This window comes from Notolepis coatsorum, assembly GCF_963971535.1.
Source record: "Notolepis coatsorum genome assembly, chromosome: 1".
Classification (NCBI taxonomy): Eukaryota; Metazoa; Chordata; class Actinopteri; order Aulopiformes; family Paralepididae; genus Notolepis; species Notolepis coatsorum.
Genome location: NC_140165.1, coordinates 71,892,315 through 71,912,892, shown reverse-complemented (window position 1 = coordinate 71,912,892; position 20,578 = coordinate 71,892,315). Strand labels below are relative to the sequence as shown.

The window sequence follows — 20,578 nt, the reverse complement described above, 5'->3', positions numbered from 1 at the left end:
CCGGGGGGCAGGGAGTGAAGGGATGTAGGGATGGAGGAGGTCCGCTAGGTAACGGGGGGCAGGGAGTGAAGGGATGTAGGGATGGAGGAGGTCAGCTAGGTACCGGGGGGCAAGGTAGTGAAGGGCTTTGTAGGTGATGAGGAGGATCTTAAAATTGATGCGGGACTTGACTGGAAGCCAGTGGAGGTGGATGAGGGTGGGGGTGGTGCCAGGACTTGGTGCGGGTGAGAACCCTAGCAGCAGAATTCTGTGCATACTGCAGCCTGTTCAGGGCATTGCTGGGTAGCCCTGCAAGAATTGAGTTTGCATAGTCCAGACGGGAGGTGACGAAGGAGTGTATAAGTGTCTCTGCTACGGAGTCAGGGAGAGATGGCCGGAGTCTGGATATGATGGAAAAAAACAGATTTTGTTATTGATTTGATGTGAGAATGAAAAGAGAGGGTGGAGTCCAGTATGACATCCAGGTTGCAGACTTCTGGGGAAGGGTGGGTTGAGCAGCCATCCACTTCTGGGAGGAGATCTCCAACCATCCGGAGCAGTGGCTGCTTGGCCACAACCATGAGCTCAGTCTTCTTGCTGTTTAGTTTCAGGCAATTGGATGACATCCAGGCCTTGATGTCAAGGAGGCAGTTGATGAGGTGTTGTGGGGGGAGAGGAGTGGAGGGTGACGTGGAGATGTAGAGTGTCATCAGCATAGGGGTGGAAATTGAGACTGTGTTTCCGGATGATGTGACCGAGGGGGAGCATGTTGTAAATAGTGAAGAGGAGTGGACCAAGAACGGAACCCTGAGGCACACCTTGGTTGACTGGGGCAGGGGTGGAGGTGGAGTTACAGATGGTGATGGACTGTTTTCTAAAATGTTACTTGTCCTTTCGGACAAGTTATGTTTTTGTAGGTTTTTATAGATTTTTGCTACCAGGCAGTCCGGTAGAGAGAGAGAGAGAGAGAGAGAGAGAGAGAGAGAGAGAGAGAGAGAGAGAGAGAGGAGGAATGGGAGATAGACCGGGGAAGACATTCGGCAAAGATCACCGGAGTCTGGGAGTTGAACCCGGGTCGGCCGTGTTGCACCGTAGTGCTGTATGCAGTGCGCCACTCGGGCGCCCGAGAGGGACTGTTTTCTGTCAGTGAGGTAGGAGTGGAACCAGGTGAGAGCAGTCCCAGTAACACCCAGATGGTCAAAGAGGCGGTTGATGAGAATGGAGTGGGAGACCGTGTCAAAAGCCGCAGACAGATCCAGGAGGATGAGGAGGCTGATGTGACCGGAGTCGGTGGCAATAAGGAGGTCGTTGGTGACCTTGGTGAGGGCAGTCTCGGTGCTGTGGTGTTTCCTGAAGCCAGATTGAAAGGGTTCATGGTTGAACAGGTGTTGGTGCAGTTGGGCAGCCACTGCTCTTTCCAGGATCTTGCTTCCTTTCCAGGAAAGGAAGGTTGGAGATCGGCCGGTAATTTCCAAGGTCATCTGGGTCCAGACCAGGCTTCTTCAGGATGGGTGTGACAGACGCTGTCTTGAGGCTAGAGGGTACCCTGCCCGATTCCAGGGAGGAATTAATTATTCCCACGATGGTAGGGCACACGGCAGGTAGGCCAGCTTTGACCAGGACTGTGGGCAAGGGGTCAAGGGAGCAGGTGGAGGCCTTGGCCTTGGTGAGCAGCTTAGCCACCTAGAGAGCGTCGACAGGTGCAAAGGAGGAGAGGGAGCACTGAGGCGGATGAACAGCAGGGGGGGTGTAGTGCCCAGCACCCCCACGCCACCACACACTGGATTATGAGTGGAAGGGCGTGAGGGGGGGGGGGGGGGGGGCAGGGACTGAGAGATGGTGGTAAATGGAATCCACTTTTCCCTGAAAAAAGTCCTGGGATTTTGTGGGGAGGTCAGTGGCATCTGAAGGGTGAGGGGTGACGATGGGGGAGAGCAGGCCACGATGGTGATAAAGAGTCGTCTGAGTGGTTTTGCTGGTTGGTGCTGAGGGTGGAGTAGTATAGAGACTTGGCCAAGGCATCCTTATACCGCACCACATGGTCTTTGTAGGCCTCACGGTAGACAGTGAGGCCGGATTTATTGCGGAGCCTCTTCAGCTGGCGGCTTTCAATGTGCGGAGTGCAGTGGGGAACCAGGGGGCAGGACGGGTGTAGGTGACAGTCTGGGTTATGATGGGGGGGCAGGACGGATGTAGGTGACAGTCTGGTGAACCAGGGGGCAGGACGGGTGTAGGTGACAGTCCGGGTTTTGATGGGGGCAAGAGAGTTGTAGTGAACAACCAAATCATCCACCAGGGTGCTGGGGAGAGCTGAAGCCAGGTGGGTGGTTAGCAGGTTGGTCAGGGCTGGTGCACTGACTGTTTTGATGTTCCTGTAGGTGATGGTGTGTGCATCTTGTAGCTTGGGTAGGGAAGCAGGAATCGTGAACAGGACAGCATGGTGGTCAGACACAGCTAGGTCAATAATAATAATAATAGATCAAATTTCTATAGCGCCTTTCATGAAACCAAAGGTCACTTCACAATCACAACAAAAGAAAATAGGGCTAGGGAAGTAGGGGAAAAAGGGGGGATGAGGGCAGGTAAGGGATAATGAACCTAATCTAATCTAAACTAACTGATGGGGAAAAGCCTTGGTGAAGAGGTGTGTTTTGAGAGCAGTTTTGAAGGTGTCCAGGGTTGGGGCATTGTGGGTTTCAGGGGGGAGAGAGTTCCAGAGGGTAGGGGATGCCACGCTGAAGGCTTTGTCACCGAAAGTCCGTAACCTGGTGCGAGGTATGGAGAGGAGACCCAGATCAGAGGATCGTAGGTTCCGGGATGGAGTGTGCTGGTGGAGGCGATCAGACAGGTATCGGGGGGCGAGGGCATGGAGGTGAGGAGCAGGAGTTTGAAAGAGATGCGGAACTTGACTAGGAGCCAGTGGAGGTGGATGAGGGTGGGGGTGATGTGCTGCCAGGGCTTGATGTGAGTGAGAACCCTGGCAACTGAACTGGAGCCTGTCCCAGGCTTTGCTGGGTACCCCGAACAGGACTCCGTTGCAGTAGTCCAACCGGGACGTGATAAATGAGTGGATCGGGGTCTCAGCCACAGAATCTGAGAGTGAGAGTCGGAAACGGAAGATGTTACTGAGGTGGTAGAAGGCAGACTTGGTGACGGATTTGATGTGGGAGTGAAATTAAAGTGTGGAGTCGAGGGTGACGCCCAGGTTTGGACTTCGAGAGATGGGGAGATGGAACAGCCGTCCACGTGGAGGAGGAGATCTCCAACGTTCCCGAGCAGTGCCTTGGGGGCCACAACCATGAGCTCTGTCTTTTTGCTGTTGAGTTTGAGTAGGGCAAGACACTGTAGATCAGTTTGGGTTGTGCCAGTGGAGCAGACGAGATATAGGCCTTGTTCAGACTAAAACGATTTTGATCTTTTTCGTTTTCATTTAAAAAAAGGTTTTTGTAAAAACGAAAACGTCTCAAGATAATAAGTGCGTGCCACAAATTTACAAAATGTCTTTCCTGTTTTAGACGTCGCTCTTTTATTTTGACCCCCGGTCGGAAGTGTTGTTGTCGTTGTTTTCGCTAACTTGTGTGTCCGGTTCTGTGCTTTTGAGGCGACACTAGTTTTCCAACGGATAGGAGAGACACACACACAAATGCAGCTTCACAGGCAGCCGGTGATGAGGAGGAGGAAGAGCTGCAGATTTTAATCGGCAGGAGAGAGAGAGAGCTCAAAGCTGTATATAATATAATAGCCCCGTGGTGCGGTCGAGGGCAGCTCAAACTACCTGTGTTGTAATAAATTAATTGATTGATGTTTAACTTGTCCGTGTGTGTGTCCAGTCCTTTCGACTAGCAAACGTTGTCTGTATTTAACGTTACCTCAGGATACCACTGTAATTGTAGCAAACGTTGTCTGTATTTAACGTTACCTCAGGATACCACTGTCTATTGTATTTAGTTGGTTAGCTATTTAGCTAATGTTGATAGAATCAACGCTAGTTCGCTGGCTACAGCTCAACAGCAGCCGTGGGAATACTATTTACTAAATTATGGAGGCTTTTTAATCATCAAGTTACCTTGAGGATTTGTCATGATCAACTGAAGGCATATGCTATGGAACAGTATGTGCTTGGCTACTACTTGGGTTTTCAGAAAAGGGCCCACTATGTGACGCCAATCTCTAGCTAGTAACGTGTATTTCATCACAGTAGCCTCTCTGTGTTTAATAAACACTTCTAGCCAGGACATATAAGACATATATGTATCGTGTTTCTTTTTTTGTTGGCTGGGTTTGCATGTGGATTAAGGGAGATGTCAATCTGTTGTCGACGGTGGTAGTACAGGCACAGTACATTTAGCTGTAAAAGCCTGATCAAGCTCAATAGCTTCTGTAACACGAACACAACTACTCTGTACATGCCATTGTTGTTGTGATGTGGGAGCACACGCAGGGTAAGGGAGAGTTGGGCTATCGCATCATCGGTTCAGGAGAAGACACATATCGCTTGTAAAGATGGTGATGCAAGGAGGCCGTCTTCAGAATTGCGCACTCTGGAGGCCGGTCTCAGAAAGTAGCGTCTTCAGGCTGCCAGAACGCAGTTCTGTGTGGATGAAAGGTGCAAACGATCAAATACTTTGACTGATCACATCAAACAAGAGGTGGACGCGGGCAAATACTGCGGCATGGTCATGCTGGACCTACAAAAGGCCTTCGACACTGTCAATCACACTATTCTGATTGACAAGCTAAAAGCAATTGGTTTTGATAGTCTATCAGTGAGCTGGATGCAATCCTACCTGGAGGGGAGAGAGCAGATGGTGGAGGTAAACGGTACCCTATCCCCCCCCCCCCTCACAGTAAGCTGTGGTGTTCCACAAGGAAGCATACTAGGTCCGCTACTGTTCCTGATTTATGCAAATGACATGTCGTCAGCTTGTGACTGCAACTTGTTCCTGTTTGCGGACGACTCAGCCCTGCTGGTCTCTGACAAGAACAAGTTACAGGTTGAAAAAACCCTCAGCTCAGAACTAGGCAAAATCTGCATATGGCTCGCTGATAACAAACTATCAATACACATGGGCAAAACAGAGTCCATTCTCTTCGGTTCAAATAACAAACTCAGCAAGACCGACGGCTTCTCAGTTACAGTTGGTGACAATATTGTCACAAGGAAAGAAGATATTACCTACCTGGGTTCTATCCTAGAGGCAAATCTTTCCTGTGACAAAATGGCATCCAATGTAATAAAAAAAGTCAACCAACGAACTTGATTCTTGTACCGGATCTGCTCACTGGTAAACAAGAATACCCTGAAGACTCTGGCAGGAGCACTCATTCAAGGGTGCTACGACTATGCTTGCACCTCATGGTACCAAAGCACCTCAAAGGCGCTAAAAACAAAATTACAAACATCTCAAAACAAACTGGTCCTATTGTCTTCTTATAGAAAAGATAAAAACTGATTTGTGTAAATGGTCCACGCTCCCATTATCTCTGCTGGGAAGAATAAATGTAATAAGAATGAACGTCCTTCCAAGACTAAATTTCCTTTTTCAAATGTTACCATGTTACTTATCTACAGAATTTTTCAAATCTATGAATAGACCCATCTCAGAATTTATTTGGTGCAACAAAATGCCTAGGATAAAGTTATTGACACTTATGAAACCAGAATCCATGGGAGGTCTCGGTCTCCCCAACCTCCAACATTATTTTTGGTCAGCCCAATTAAGAAATGTACTGTCATGGTCGTTGGGAAGACGGGACTCACAGTGGTTTCAGTTAGAAGCTAAATTTGTTGACCCGTTACCATTGGACTCTCTCATATTTATAAAACAATTTAAAAAGATAAGAAACATAGGTAATTGCTTCACTGTTTTTAACACACTATGTGCTTGGAAGGACTGCTCAAAAAAACTGGGTATCACCAATTGTACCTCCATATACTCTCCTATCTATCACAATCCTGATCTAGATAAACATCTAAGATCAATTAATATACTCAAATGGGCTCAGTTGGGGATAAGTCAATTCAAAGACCTGTTTCATACAAATATGCAGTTAAAATCATTTATGGATTTAAGAACAGAATATGCCATCCCAAATACTGATTTCTTTAAATATTTACAAATGAGAAACATTATACACATACTGAGAAGAGAAAATAAACTAAGACTAGAATTACATGAAATAGAAGAAATACTAATGTCATCGACCACAATTAAAGGTAAAATTAGTGAATTTTATGACATCTTCTCCAAAGAATGTCACTCATCTTTTTTGCCTTTGTTGAGGATCTGGGAGACAGACCTGGAACTGAACTGGACTGAAAAGGAAGTCCTACTTTAGTAGCGCAGTATATATACGCACTATGAACAAATAGTCCCATTAGTGGTGCGGTAGCCAAATTCCTACGCGGAACTAGGACTTGTTCGTACATGTCGAGCGGTACGTTTGAACTGGGTCTGAGGGGTATGGCAGCCTGGCACCAAGGTCTCGACCAATAGTAGAATGGAGACTATTATGGGATGTTCAGTAGGCTAGAATGGATATTCAATGCATATTGTACAAGGAATATACAAGGGATATCAGGGAATATTAGAGAATATACAAATACAATTAAATATATATATATAAATAAATATATATATTCGGTTTAATCTGGCCCTTCACAACAGCCACCCCCTGAATAGGTCCCAGACCTAATCAGTTAAACGGAGACAGATTAATCGCGTTGTCTATTTACACATAAGGGTTTGCTGTAGGGGTCAGTCAACTTCACAAAGTCATAGGGTTGTAGGGTCATGGTCATCATCGATTGTGTCTGGGAGTCGAGGCAGTTCTATGAGCCTTGCCACGGGACGGGTGTAAGTGCGACCCTGGACGAGCACTTCAGCTGCTCGGACCTTGCCGTCGGCACCGGTGATCACTTTGCTTACGCGGCCGGCCGGCCACATAGCTCTGGGCAGTGATTGATCAATAATCATGACGACTGTTCCTTCTGTCAAATTGTCTCTCTCCTTTACCCACTTCTGGCGGGTCTGTAGAGACGGTAGGTAGTGCAGTAGGAAACTGTTCCAAAACTTGTCGGCTAATACTTGGCTGTACCTCCACATTCGTCGGCCGTTCGCTTCTTCAGGCCGGTACATTGTCTGGGGTAATGTGGGATCTAGCCGCCCCATCAGGAGTGTGTTGGGGGTAACTGGGTCGATATCCGCCACATCACTGGAGACATATCCGAGGGGCTTCGAGTTAAGTACTCCCTCAATCTCCGTGAGGACTGTCATTAGGACTTCTTCCGCCACAGTCTGGGCCCCAAGTACTGCGTACAGGGCTGTCTTTATGGAGCGCACTTCTCGTTCCCAAGTGCCACCGAAGTGGGGTGCGCTTGGGGGGTTGAATTGGAAATCAACCTGTGCTGGAGCAAGGTGGGTCTTAAGTTCTGGGCCCATAGCTTGGAAGCTCTCTCTCAGCTCTCTTTCGCCGCCTTTAAAGTTTGTCCCATGATCGGACAATAGGGTAGACGGTCTTCCTTTCCGTGATATGAATCTACGGAAGGCCATAAGGAATGAGTCTGTGCTCATGGTCGGGAGAAGCTCGATGTGTATCGCTCTGGTGGTCATGCATTTGAATACAATACCCCACCGCTTCTCGGTTCCTCCTCCCCTCTTTATGTGCAGCGGGCCAAAGCAGTCCATACCCGTTGAGTGGAATGGCTTGTCACCGATTCGGAGGCGACATGGAGGAAGGTCAGCCATCCTTGGTATGCTGGGCTGCGCGCGCCACTTGCGGCAGTCTAGACATGTTCGTTGGAAGCGTCGTACCGCCTCTCTTCCTTGTAGGATCCAGTAACGACGTCTGATTTCCGCGAAGACTCTTTCTGCTCCTGCGTGATGTACATCCTCATCGTATTTCTTTATAATCAGCTCTGTGACCTTGTGTCGGCTGTTCAATACGATCGGGTATTTAATGTCATCCGGTAGATTGGGGGCTCTGCGTAGGCGACCACCCACTCTGATGAGGGTGTGAGCGTCGCTCTCGGGGGCCAGGTGAATTAATCTGCTGTCGGATGGGACGGGCTTTCCTCCCTGTAGACAGGCCAATTCATCGGGGAACGAGTCTCTCTGGGCTCGCTGCAGTAGAAGCAATTCTGCTTCCTCGTAGTTAGCCGCTGACATATCAGCGGGGGACTTGCACTCCGGGTGGTACCGCAGGAATGTTCTTTGTTGTGCACTCTCTATGGACGTGCAATCGTTTATGTTAGGGTCGGTGGAGGCTACGGTGCTCAATCCACAGAACACAGACTTCTTAATTTCCACCTCCTCTGGACTTGCTTCCCTCGGGATAGGCATGGGCCACTGTCCTTCCGGGAGTCTTAGGAATGCGGGGCCGTCACTGTAGACATTGCGACGGGTGAGGTCATCCAGGGGCATCCCCCGGGTGATGACGTCAGCTGGGTTCTGTTTTGTATCAACGTAGCGCCACTCTGTTTCTCCGGTTAACTCTTCGGTTAAGTCTTGAATCTCGGTGACTCTGACTCCCACGAAGACTTTGTACTTGCATGAGTCCGATTTGATCCAGGCGAGTACCGTCGTGGAATCTGACCACAGGATTGTTCTAGACACCGGTATGGTGAGCTCACGTTGGATGAGCGTGGCTAGGTGCGCTCCGGCTAGGGCTGCGCAGAGCTCTAGACGTGGGATAGATTGTTGCTTGCGTGGGGCTATTCTCGAGCGGGCGAGGACAAATGCTGTGTAGATCTCTCCCCCCTGGTCTTGGGCCCGCAAGTAGGCTACTGATCCGTATGCGACCTCTGAGGCGTCACTGAAGACGTGTAAGTCCATTTTACATGTCTCTGGCCTCACCGTGGGTGGGAAGTAGCTTCGGCGCATATTAACGCCTGGGAGTGAGTGGAGCTCCATCTCCCACTCTCTCCAGGTGGATGCAAGGTGTGCGGGAATGGGGTCGTCCCAGCCCTGGTCCTTGTCCCACAATGCTCGTACAATCATTTTTGCCCTGGTGGTGTACGGTAGAATACATCCTAGCGGGTCATATTGTCGGGCGAGTGTTGTGTACACACTCCGTCTGGTGGTCGGCGCCGCCGCCGGCCTTCCCTGCTCCGTAGTCAGGGGCTTGTGTCTGTAGTGAAGCGAATCTGTTTTGAATCGCCACACCAATCCCAGGGTCATCTCCTGGGCTTCTCCCGGGATTGTAGCCATCCAGGTCTCGCTGCTGGCTGCCTTGTCCTCGGAGGAGAGGCTGCGCAGTACTTGCGGATCGCTGCTGGCCCACTGCCTGAGATCAAAGCCACCTTTGATCAATGAGGCGCGGAGTTTAATCAGGAGAGCCTCGGCTTCTTCCTGGGTTGAAAGGCTTTGTAGACAGTTGTCTACGTAGAAGCTGTTCTTTACGCTGCGTCGGACCTCTTCGTCCGCTGCTGGGTCCTCTGCTACATGTTTCTGTAGTGCAAATGTCGCACAGCAGGGGCTGCACGTCGTTCCGAAGGGGAGGACTTCCCATTGGTAGATGGCTGGGTGCTCATCTCCTGGCTTCTCTCTCCATAGGAACCGTAACAGGGGCTTGTCCGCCTCTACTAATCTCACCTGCAGGAACATTCCTTTAATGTCCCCGCTGATGGCCACCTTTTCCTGGCGGAAGCGGAGTAGAACGCCGAGTAGGGAGGGGCCGAGTGTGGGACCGGGCAGTAACTCTTTATTCAGATTTTGGGATCCGATCTGGTAGCTGCAGTTAAATACTATGCGGTCTTTACCGTTGTGATGGACCTTGTGGTGGGGCACGTACCACGATTCAGTGGTCTGGTCAGCCTCTTTAATGTCCATCTTTGTGACGTGTCCCGCTGTGATGAGCTTCTCAATCTCAGCGCGGTATACACTCTCTTGGGCGGGGTTCTTGGCTAAGCGCCGCTCCGTGTTCAGCAGGTACCGTTCTATGGCATCTGTCTTGGCGTGGAAAGTAGGCATTCCTTCTCGCCGCAGGAGTGGCGTGGCGTATCTCAACACGCCGTTGACCGGGACTCTCTTGGTCCCTGTCTCGAGGAGGTGAATGGCGTAAATGTCATCTTTAGAGCGAATGTCTTTCTTTCCATTCTTAAAGGGCATTTGTTCCAAGCTCCATAGCCGCTCTACGTGTTGCAGGAGTGCGGTTTCTCCCTCTGTGACTCGGGAGTGGAGACATCTAGTGGCTGTACTTCGGTTGAGAGATTTGGCGAGCGGGCCTTGGAGAGTCCATCCCAAACGGGTCTCGACTGCTGCAGGACAGCCTCGGGGTCCGGTATGAACCCGGTCTATCGGGACAATGAGGTCTGCATGGTCGGAGCCTATCAACAGGGTCGGCATAGCATTGTCTATGAGCGGGATCGGTAACTTGCGCAGATGTGCATATTTCTCCATCAGCTTGGCGACGGGGTATGTGTACCGCGACAGTCCTATTTCTTGGCTGGTGAAAGCGTCTGCAATCTGGTACCGTCGCTCAGGCTGGCCGCTTGCTGCGATAGAGAATGAGACATTCTCGCCCTTTATCGTCTTCAAATCTCGTCTTATTGTCCGAATTGTCATTTGGGTTTCGCTTCCCCGCAGCCCTAGCTGGGCCGCAGCGGAGGCGAGCAGCAGGGTCTTCTCTGACCCGTCATCGAGGACGGCGTAAGTGTCCAGGACTTTATTCTGGTAGCTTAGTGTCACACGCACTACTTTTAGGAGTACTCGGGCTCCACTGCTGCTGGCGGGATCGATGTACATGACGCTCGCTTTGCGGCTGGATGGTGCAGGTGAAGGGCGCCGTCTGTTACTGTCGTGAAGTATGTCCAGATGGGCTCCATCGCACTTGGTGCACCTTTTCTTTAAGCGGCATTCGGCTGCCATGTGTGAGCGCGCACAGCGAAAACAGCGCTTGTTGGACTTTATCCATTGACCTGCTTCCTCCGCGTTCAGCTTGGGGAAGGAGTCACATTGCGCTAGCCAGTGTTCTTTCTCACAGTAGGGGCACACTATCTTCCACTTCTCCGTTCTGGAGGGGGTACTGTGGCTCCTGCTGCTCGGTACTGACTCCGATTGGTGCATCACAGTCACCGATCTTCTTCCATCATTTAGTCGTCTGGTTCCTTCTCTGGAGCCAGGGGTGCTCCGTCCGAATGTATCTAGCCGTAGGCTGCTGACTTCTCTCGCCAGGAAGTCTGCTAGATCGAGGAGGTTCGGTTCGGGGCCATTCGGGTCTCTGTGGTCCCTCTGCCGCCTAAAGCGCTCCTGACGAGCGGGCGGCAGCTTCTCCAGGATCCTTTCCACATTTGAGTTGGCGTAAAGTTCATACTTCCCCTTCTCTCTTTGCGCTCCCAACATCCCTACCAGGGACTGCACTCTGATGGACAGGTCGTCCAGTGCTCGATTGTCTATTGCTGGGGGTAAGCGGTCGATGTGTCGGATCTCCTGGATCACGTAATCCCATATGCGCCCATACCTCTGGTCCAATGCTACCAGCGCTGCTGTGTATGGGGTGGTGGAAGTCGCGTAGGCGAGCGCTATATTATGTGCGCGGGGCACCTTTAAGTGCTGCAGTAGGATGGCGTATTTGTGGCGTTCATCCAATACATCCACCAACATGGTCTCCAGACACATGCGGAGTTCTGTATACTGGGCCCGGTTCTCTTGGGTGAAGTCGGGTACCATAGGCGTGCCAATGTATGACGCTGACTGTGGATACATCGGCGAGCGTTGGGGGAGAGGCCTCCTAGGCGAGTCTCCTCCCGCTCCTTGGTATGGGCTGGTACCGGCAGTGTACCATGGCCCGCTTGTCCAGGTGCTGTTCCTCGGTGCGGGTCGTGCGTCGTGCTCACCCGTGTATAGAGTCGGGGGTCTGTAGCGCAGCTCCGCGGGAGTATAGCCTGGGCTGTACCGGACCTCCTGGTCCGGTAGAGTACTGTGCTGTCTTCGGGCGCGGTTCTCCTCTTCTTCCTCTTCGTCTTCAGTTAGGTCATCCAGTGCTTGTAGTCTCTGGTTTAGCCTCTCCACAGGATATGCTGCTCCTTCCCGGTTGCTAGGTCTCGCTTGGACCGGTGGGGGGAGGTGGTCTGTGGGGGGTATAGACCTCGTCTGTTGGTCAAGTTCAGGGTTGTTTACTCGGCTAGGGGATGCCGCCCTGGAGGTGTGTCTAGACGAGTTCCTGGAGCCTCTGGCGGAGGGAGAGGGTGTTGTCCGTCTGATCAGCTGTTCTATTAGTTGCGCTTGCTGTCTGTCGCGCTCTGCGTCCCGTAGAGCACCAGCAGCTGCTCGCTGGCTGTCTGCTCGGTCTCGGGCCACATTCTCTTCCATCTGAATGCGTCTTATTTCCAGGCGTATGTGCTCTTCTTCGCTCCGTTGCTGTAGCTGCAATCGATCGCGTTCACCCTGGAGTCTATCGCGTTCAGTAGAGGCTTTCAGGCTGACGAGGAATGCCTGCTGTAGGGTCCTCTCTGCCTCGCTGGGAGAAGGCGGTTGTATAGGGGAGCCTTCCCTCGGGGTACTCCTTGCGGAGCCTTGGAGCTCTATCTCCACGGTGCTCTCCCCGTCTTCTTCCGTGCCGAGTTCTCTCTCGGTAGCGTTGTATTCCTCCCGGGACTCATCGGGGACTACTTCTTCAGTACTGGCGGGGTGTGAAGTCATGTCTGGTTCCCACTGGTCCCCACCGTGAACTTGGTCAGTTACATTAGAGCCCGTAGGGGCCTCTATGGTCGGGGCAGTCTGGGCGTTGGGGTTAGACATACTTTTACTTTCTAGTTTTACCGCGTTTACTGTTAGTAGAAGACTAGGTTGTTGACTGACAGCGTAAGCCTCTAAGTACTGAGGGAGCCGTCGTTCGCGCTGCGGGCGTTGGTTAGGAGGATCGTTTCGTGGAGTGTTCATCATAGGCCATTTCAATATTAATAACACTATATTAATATTACACTAATTACCATCCGGCTCGAAGGACCAATTGTAACTGAGGGGTACAATTCCCTGACTGTATTACTAGATATGATACTTACTACCACTACCTTTGTACTTAATATTCGGCCACCCAGTACACGGCATAAATATATTATCATGAACACTCTCACGTAGATGAAACGGATCCAACACAAATGTACGAATTAGAAACAGGTCTTTATTTCCTACACAGCGATGGTGTGTAGAATAAACACTTAATCACTTAATTACATTTATGAATTGAAATAGTATGCACTTTTATGGCAAGGAGTATTCGTCGGTATATCAATAGATAATGTCCAATCTCTGAAGGCGCAGGTGGTAAATATACGACCTGGAATAGTTAAGGAATAACAGCAATGATACTTTAATGATTATAGGCTGGATACACTAGAGGGGGTTAATCCGGTCGCTTGTAAGCCGACAGGAGTAGGAGGGGGGGGGGTAGAATCCAGCTGCCTCGTCCGGCCAAGGGTATCCCAGGTGAACCCACTGTAGTGCCGTTCAATGCGCCGGCGATCCTTGGACCACAGATGAAAGCAGGTGGACTCTTTGTGGGCCGGCTCTCTCCGGTCCACGGGGGAGAGATGTGGAGAGACCTCGTCTTGCAGAGCGTCTCCTCACCTTGCGTCCTCTCCAGGGGGGGGGGTTCCAACACACGGTAGTGTCGGGGGTCTTTATCCATAGAATAATCAAAGTATCCAAAGCATAATCCGTGCCTGGGAAGGCGGGCTGTCGTCGGTAGAATAATCCGGTATACAGGTCCACTCGCTCGTCGGCTCTGGGGCTCCTCGGGTGCAGCTTCACATAGGGTCAACCACCCTGGGTAAGCAGCCAGTTCTCTGCCCGAAACGATGGGGTACTGACTACGGTAGTATTCTCACCGCACGAAGCACTATATATTAACAGACTATTATTAGCTTAATATGAAGCACTATGAACAAATAGTCCCATTAGTGGTGCGGTAGCCAAATTCCTACGCGGAACTAGGACTTGTTCGTACATGTCGAGCGGTACGTTTGAACTGGGTCTGAGGGGTATGGCAGCCTGGCACCAAGGTCTCGACCAATAGTAGAATGGAGACTATTATGGGATGTTCAGTAGGCTAGAATGGATATTCAATGCATATTGTACAAGGAATATACAAGGGATATCAGGGAATATTAGAGAATATACAAATACAATTAAATATATATATATAAATAAATATATATATTCGGTTTAATCTGGCCCTTCACAACAGTACTTATCCATCTTACTTCCTCTAGTCATGTTAGTACTTATCTATCTTACTTCCTCTAGTCATGTTAGTACTTATCCATCTTACTTCCTCTAGTCATGTTAGTACTTATCCATCTTACTTCCTCTAGTCATGTTAGTACTTATCCATCTTACTTCCTCTAGTCATGTTAGTACTTATCCATCTTACTTCCTCTAGTCATGTTAGTACTTATCCATCTTACTTCCTCTAGTCATGTTAGTACTTATCCATCTTACTTCCTCTAGTCATGTTAGTACTTATCCATCTTACTTCCTCTAGTCATGTTAGTACTTATCTATCTTACTTCCTCTAGTCATGTTAGTACTTATCTATCTTACTTCCTCTAGTCATGTTAGTACTTATCCATCTTACTTCCCCTCGTCATGTTAGTACTTATCCATCTTACTTCCTCTAGTCATGTTAGTACTTATCCATCTTACTTCCTCTAGTCATGTTAGTACTTATCTATCTTACTTCCTCTAGTCATGTTAGTACTTATCCATTTGACTTCCTCTAGTCATGTTAGTACTTATCTATCTTACTTCCTCTAGTCATGTTAGTACTTATCTATCTTACTTCCTCTAGTCATGTTAGTACTTATCCATCTTACTTCCTCTAGTCATGTTATTACTTATCCATCTTACTTCCTCTAGTCATGTTAGTACTTATCCATCTTACTTCCTCTAGTCATGTTGGTACTTATCTATCTTACTTCCTCTAGTCATGTTAGTACTTATCCATCTTACTTCCTCTAGTCATGTTAGTACTTATCCATCTTACTTCCTCTAGTCATGTTAGTACTTATCCATCTTACTTCCTCTAGTCATGTTAGTACTTATCTATCTTACTTCCTCTAGTCATGCTAGTACTTATCTATCTTACTTCCTCTAGTCATGTTAGTACTTATCCATCTTACTTCCTCTAGTCATGTTATTACTTATCCATCTTACTTCCTCTAGTCATGTTAGTACTTATCCATCTTACTTCCTCTAGTCATGTTGGTACTTATCTATCTTACTTCCTCTAGTCATGTTAGTACTTATCCATCTTACTTCCTCTAGTCATGTTAGTACTTATCCATCTTACTTCCTCTAGTCATGTTAGTACTTATCCATCTTACTTCCTCTAGTCATGTTAGTACTTATCTATCTTACTTCCTCTAGTCATGTTAGTACTTATCCATCTTACTTCCCCTCGTCATGTTAGTACTTATCCATCTTACTTCCTCTAGTCATGTTAGTACTTATCCATCTTACTTCCTCTAGTCATGTTAGTACTTATCTATCTTACTTCCTCTAGTCATGTTAGTACTTATCCATCTTACTTCCTGTAAAGTGTCACAGCCAACTAAGTGACACTGGTTAGTATGACATCCTGTTCTTATATATGATTATGAGGAATGTCTGTAGATTCTTCCTCCCACTTGTGAAAAAAACTGTGAGAACTGTGGACTCTGGAACCGTAACTTGTGTACACTACAATATCTTGCGTGATCTTGGAGAGTGGAGTCAATGGAATCAATACAAAAGGTTTATTGTATATATTTGCTATCATCTAGGCATATGTTACTATAGGTGTCTAGATGTGATATGTATTCTGGCAGATAATGCCCCGTCAGAAAGGAAACACGTTATGTGTAAACACATGTTAAGTGCCACAGAACAACAGTGACCCTTTTTGAAATTGACATCCTGTTTGTTCTTTTATAACCAGTATATTCTTTATACACTTTAAAACTAAAACTCTGGTTGGAAGACAGTGATTGTGTGAATCTAACCTATTTTTCACATGTAATTATATGCTTCATTATTCAATTATATGCTTCTGCGTAGAGAAGAATGATTTGCTTGGTCTGTACAGATGCATCTGTCTCCCTCCACATGCACATGCAGTAGGGAGTTAACTGTAAAGAATGTGACCTTGCCAGGCAGGGCCTCTTCCCTGAGCTCTCTGGCCGGCAGACGCATGGTGGCCAGGTTAACCCATTGTTTGTTCTGAATAAAGATGAAAAGTGGAGGGACTTTCTCATACTTAAAAAAACTAGGTAACTGAAGGTAACGCAAGTAAAAGAAGGAGGGGAGTCCATCCTTACTACGTATTGTACGTTGGTTGGCTAGTGAAATGACATCCCTGTGACATCACTGTTTTTAGACCAATCGAAATATGATGAAGGATCAATATAAAAAGACTGTTCCTCCTTCGAGAGCCCAGATTTTTGAGAGATTTTGTGGAGATGACTGAATTCTGATATATTGTGAGCAGAAACCTGTGTACTTATAAACATGAAACTGTGCCTTTAATGTAATCTTATACTTTAAAAAAATAAAACAACCTTCTTTTGGAACACACCTTTTTGCTTCCATTCTTCTAAAACTGAAAGACGACGGGTAAGCATTGAAATGTTTTTTGCATTGTAACTTTACCCATTGCTTCCTGATTTATGATGTAAAAACTTTAGAAGTGACCCTTTAACCAGCCGGCAACCACACGGTCCCGTAATGTTCCTGATTTATGATGTAAAAACTTTAGAAGTGTGGCTTTATCCAGACGGAGACCTAAGGAGAGAAATATATATATGTATATAGATTAAAGGTGGGTTCTGTATAATGTGATTATCAAGTAAAGCCATACAGTGATAATACGTGTAACCGGATAAGGGAAATGGACCTCATCTGAATAGGAAAAGTCCTTCCCAGTGCAAATAAAATAAAAAGATTCCGCAACCCCAATCAATCGACCTAAGGTCGATGACTGGGTGGGGTCGGAACAGTGCATTCGCTGTGTCTTGTCGGTCAGTGAAGTAACAAACGACAGTTTGTAGACTCATTTGGTCCTGCATGTCAACCACTTCGCAGGACGCTGTTTGATGTGGAGATGAACAGACCAATGAGGTATGAAGTTATCGATCTGACCTAAGACCTAGCGTGGGCACTTATCACTTCCCCTAGTCATGTTAGTACTTATCCATCTTACTTCCTCTATTCATGTTAGTACTTATCCATCTTACTTCCTCTCGTCATGTTAGTACTTATCCATCTTACTTCCTCTAGTCATGTTAGTACTTATCTATCTTACTTCCTCTAGTCATGTTAGTACTTATCTATCTTACTTCCTCTAGTCATGTTAGTACTTATCCATCTTACTTCCTCTTGTCATGTTAGTACTTATCCATCTTACTTCCTCTAGTCATGTTAGTACTTATCCATCTTACTTCCTCTAGTCATGTTAGTACTTATCCATCTTACTTCCTCTAGTTAGTACTTATCCATCTTACTTCCTCTCGTCATGTTAGTACTTATCCATCTTACTTACTCTAGTTAGTACTTATCCATCTTACTTCCTCTCGTCATGTTAGTACTTATCCATCTTACTTCCTCTCGTCATGTTAGTACTTATCCATCTTACTTCCTCTAGTCATGTTAGTACTTATTTATCTTACTTCCTCTAGTCATGTTAGTACTTATCCATCTTACTTCCTCTAGTCATGTTAGTACTTATCCATCTTACTTCCTCTTGTCATGTTAGTACTTTTCCATCTTACTTCCTCTAGTCATGTTAGTACTTATCCATCTTACTTCCTCTCATCATGTTAGTACTTATCTATCTTACTTCCTCTAGTCATGTTAGTACTTATCCATCTTACTTCCTCTAGTCATGTTAGTACTTATCCATCTTACTTCCTCTAGTCATGTTAGTACTTATCCATCTTACTTCCTCTAGTCATGTTAGTACTTATCTATCTTACTTCCTCTAGTCATGTTAGTACTTATCTATCTTACTTCCTCTAGTCATGTTAGTACTTATCCATCTTACTTCCTCTAGTCATGTTAGTACTTATCCATCTTACTTCCTCTTGTCATGTTAGTACTTTTCCATCTTACTTCCTCTAGTCATGTTAGTACTTATCCATCTTACTTCCTCTCATCATGTTAGTACTTATCCATCTTACTTCCTCTAGTCATGTTAGTACTTATCCATCTTACTTCCTCTAGTCATGTTAGTACTTATCCATCTTACTTCCTCTAGTTAGTACTTATCCATCTTACTTCCTCTCGTCATGTTAGTACTTATCCATCTTACTTACTCTAGTTAGTACTTATCTATCTTACTTCCCCTAGTCATGTTAGTACTTATCCATCTTACTTCCTCTAGTCATGTTAGTACTTATTTATCTTACTTCCTCTAGTCATGTTAGTACTTATCCATCTTACTTCCTCTAGTCATGTTAGTACTTATCCATCTTACTTCCTCTTGTCATGTTAGTACTTTTCCATCTTACTTCCTCTAGTCATGTTAGTACTTATCCATCTTACTTCCTCTAGTCATGTTAGTACTTATCTATCTTACTTCCTCTAGTCATGTTAGTACTTATCCATCTTACTTCCTCTAGTCATGTTAGTACTTATCCATTTTACTTCCTCTAGTCATGTTAGTACTTATCCATCTTACTTCCTCTAGTCATGTTAGTACTTATCCATCTTACTTCCCCTAGTCATGTTAGTACTTATCCATCTTACTTCCTCTAGTTAGTACTTATCCATCTTACTTCACCTCGTCATGTTAGTACTTATCTATCTTACTTCCTCTAGTCATGTTAGTACTTATCCATCTTACTTCCTCTAGTCATGTTAGTACTTATCTATCTTACTTCCTCTAGTCATGTTAGTACTTATCCATCTTACTTCCTCTAGTCATGTTAGTACTTATCCATCTTACTTCCCCTAGTCATGTTAGTACTTATCCATCTTACTTCCTCTAGTCATGTTAGTACTTATCCATCTTACTTCCCCTCGTCATGTTAGTACTTATCCATCTTACTTCCTCTAGTCATGTTAGTACTTATCCATCTTACTTCCTCTAGTCATGTTAGTACTTATCCATCTTACTTCCTCTAGTCATGTTAGTACTTATCCATCTTACTTCCTCTAGTCATGTTAGTACTTATCCATCTTACTTCCCCTAGTCATGTTAGTACTTATCCATCTTACTTCCTCTATGTTAGTACTTATCCATCTTACTTCCTCTAGTCATGTTAGTACTTATCCATGTTACTTCCTCTAGTCATGTTAGTACTTATCCATATTACTTCCTCTAGTCATGTTAGTACTTATCCATCTTACTTCCTCTAGTCATGTTAGTACTTATCCATCTTACTTCCTCTAGTCATGTTAGTACTTATCCATCTTACTTCCCCTAGTCATGTTAGTACTTATCCATCTTACTTCCTCTAGTCATGTTAGTACTTATCCATCTTACTTCCTCTAGTCATGTTAGTACTTATCGATGTATTTTGCTACCAATTTATTTTTTTATTTGCGTAAATTGTATTAACGCAAGCCTATCATGCCATTAAATCAATTGCCAGTCCTAGTTTTGACCTTTATTGTTTCATTGTTCAATGTTTAGTGTTTGTGTGGTCTTTGTCTCTTTGTCATGTTGTGATAATTGGAGAGGATATCTTGGAGGGTTATTGAGGCCAAACTACCCTATATGGCTGGTTTCCTTCCACCGCCTGTATTTGAAGTGTGTAATTCACTGTACATTTCCATTTAGTGTGTAGTTCCAGGCGTTGCTGTGTATTTAATGCATTGTGTACTTCAGTTGTTACATGTTCTCCTGCTAACCCAGACTTGTTAGATAGATCTAACATGAATCACTATGAATTGAAAATGGGGGACCCTGATGTATACAAGATGAAAGTCTTTCTCTCTCTCTCTTTTCCCTTAACAATTGTGTGTATTGAGCCGTACTGTATTGTACCCATTCTGCAATCTGTTAAATAAAGTTTTCATTCATTCATTCATTCATCTGCTAACCCAGACTTGTTAGCTTCTAGTTGCTCCTCTGTTCTCCTGCTAACCCAGACTTGTTAGATAGATCTGCTAACCCAGACACAATTGTAGGTGTTTATCTAAATAAAGAAGTACCTCTCCGTCTCTACTCCTGAGTCGTGTTGTGTTTGTTTGGCCTCTGACAGCGTCTTTTTCTGGCTGCTTAAATAAAATGTGAACACACGTATCGCCCCACCTAACCCGTATTAAAGTATACATACAGTATATGAATGTTCTAACTAAGAAGAGCACGCACGCACGCACGCACACACACACACACACACACACACACACACACACACACACACACACACACACACACACACACACAGACACACAGGGAGTCCCTTGTGTCTCGGTCCTGCTCACCCATAAGTGGAAGCGCAGGGCGTCCAGGCAGCCGAGGTGCGTCCTCAGGGGCACAAGGACCACGCTGTAGGAGGGGAGGCTGTGGGGCGACAGGCGGGCCATGGTGCAGGAGGGGAGGCTGTGGGGCGACAGGCGGGCCATGGTGTTACTGCTGCCCCAGACCAGGTCCCATGGTGCCGACAACACAGACTACC

At 46.6% G+C, this 20,578-nt stretch overlaps 1 protein-coding gene across 2 annotated transcripts in view; it reads right to left on the bottom strand.

Moving 5' to 3' along the window:
* Positions 1-20,517, bottom strand: part of sapcd1 (suppressor APC domain containing 1) — an 88,458-nt gene extending 67,941 nt beyond the window's left edge. For both annotated transcript variants that reach the window (XM_084321222.1, XM_084321221.1), the window contains exon 1: positions 20,385-20,517. In XM_084321222.1, the coding sequence (XP_084177348.1) occupies positions 20,385-20,486 (102 nt within the window). In that variant the 5' untranslated portion in view covers positions 20,487-20,517. The remainder of the gene's footprint in view (positions 1-20,384) is intronic.
* Between the last annotated feature and the right edge of the window lie 61 nt (positions 20,518-20,578).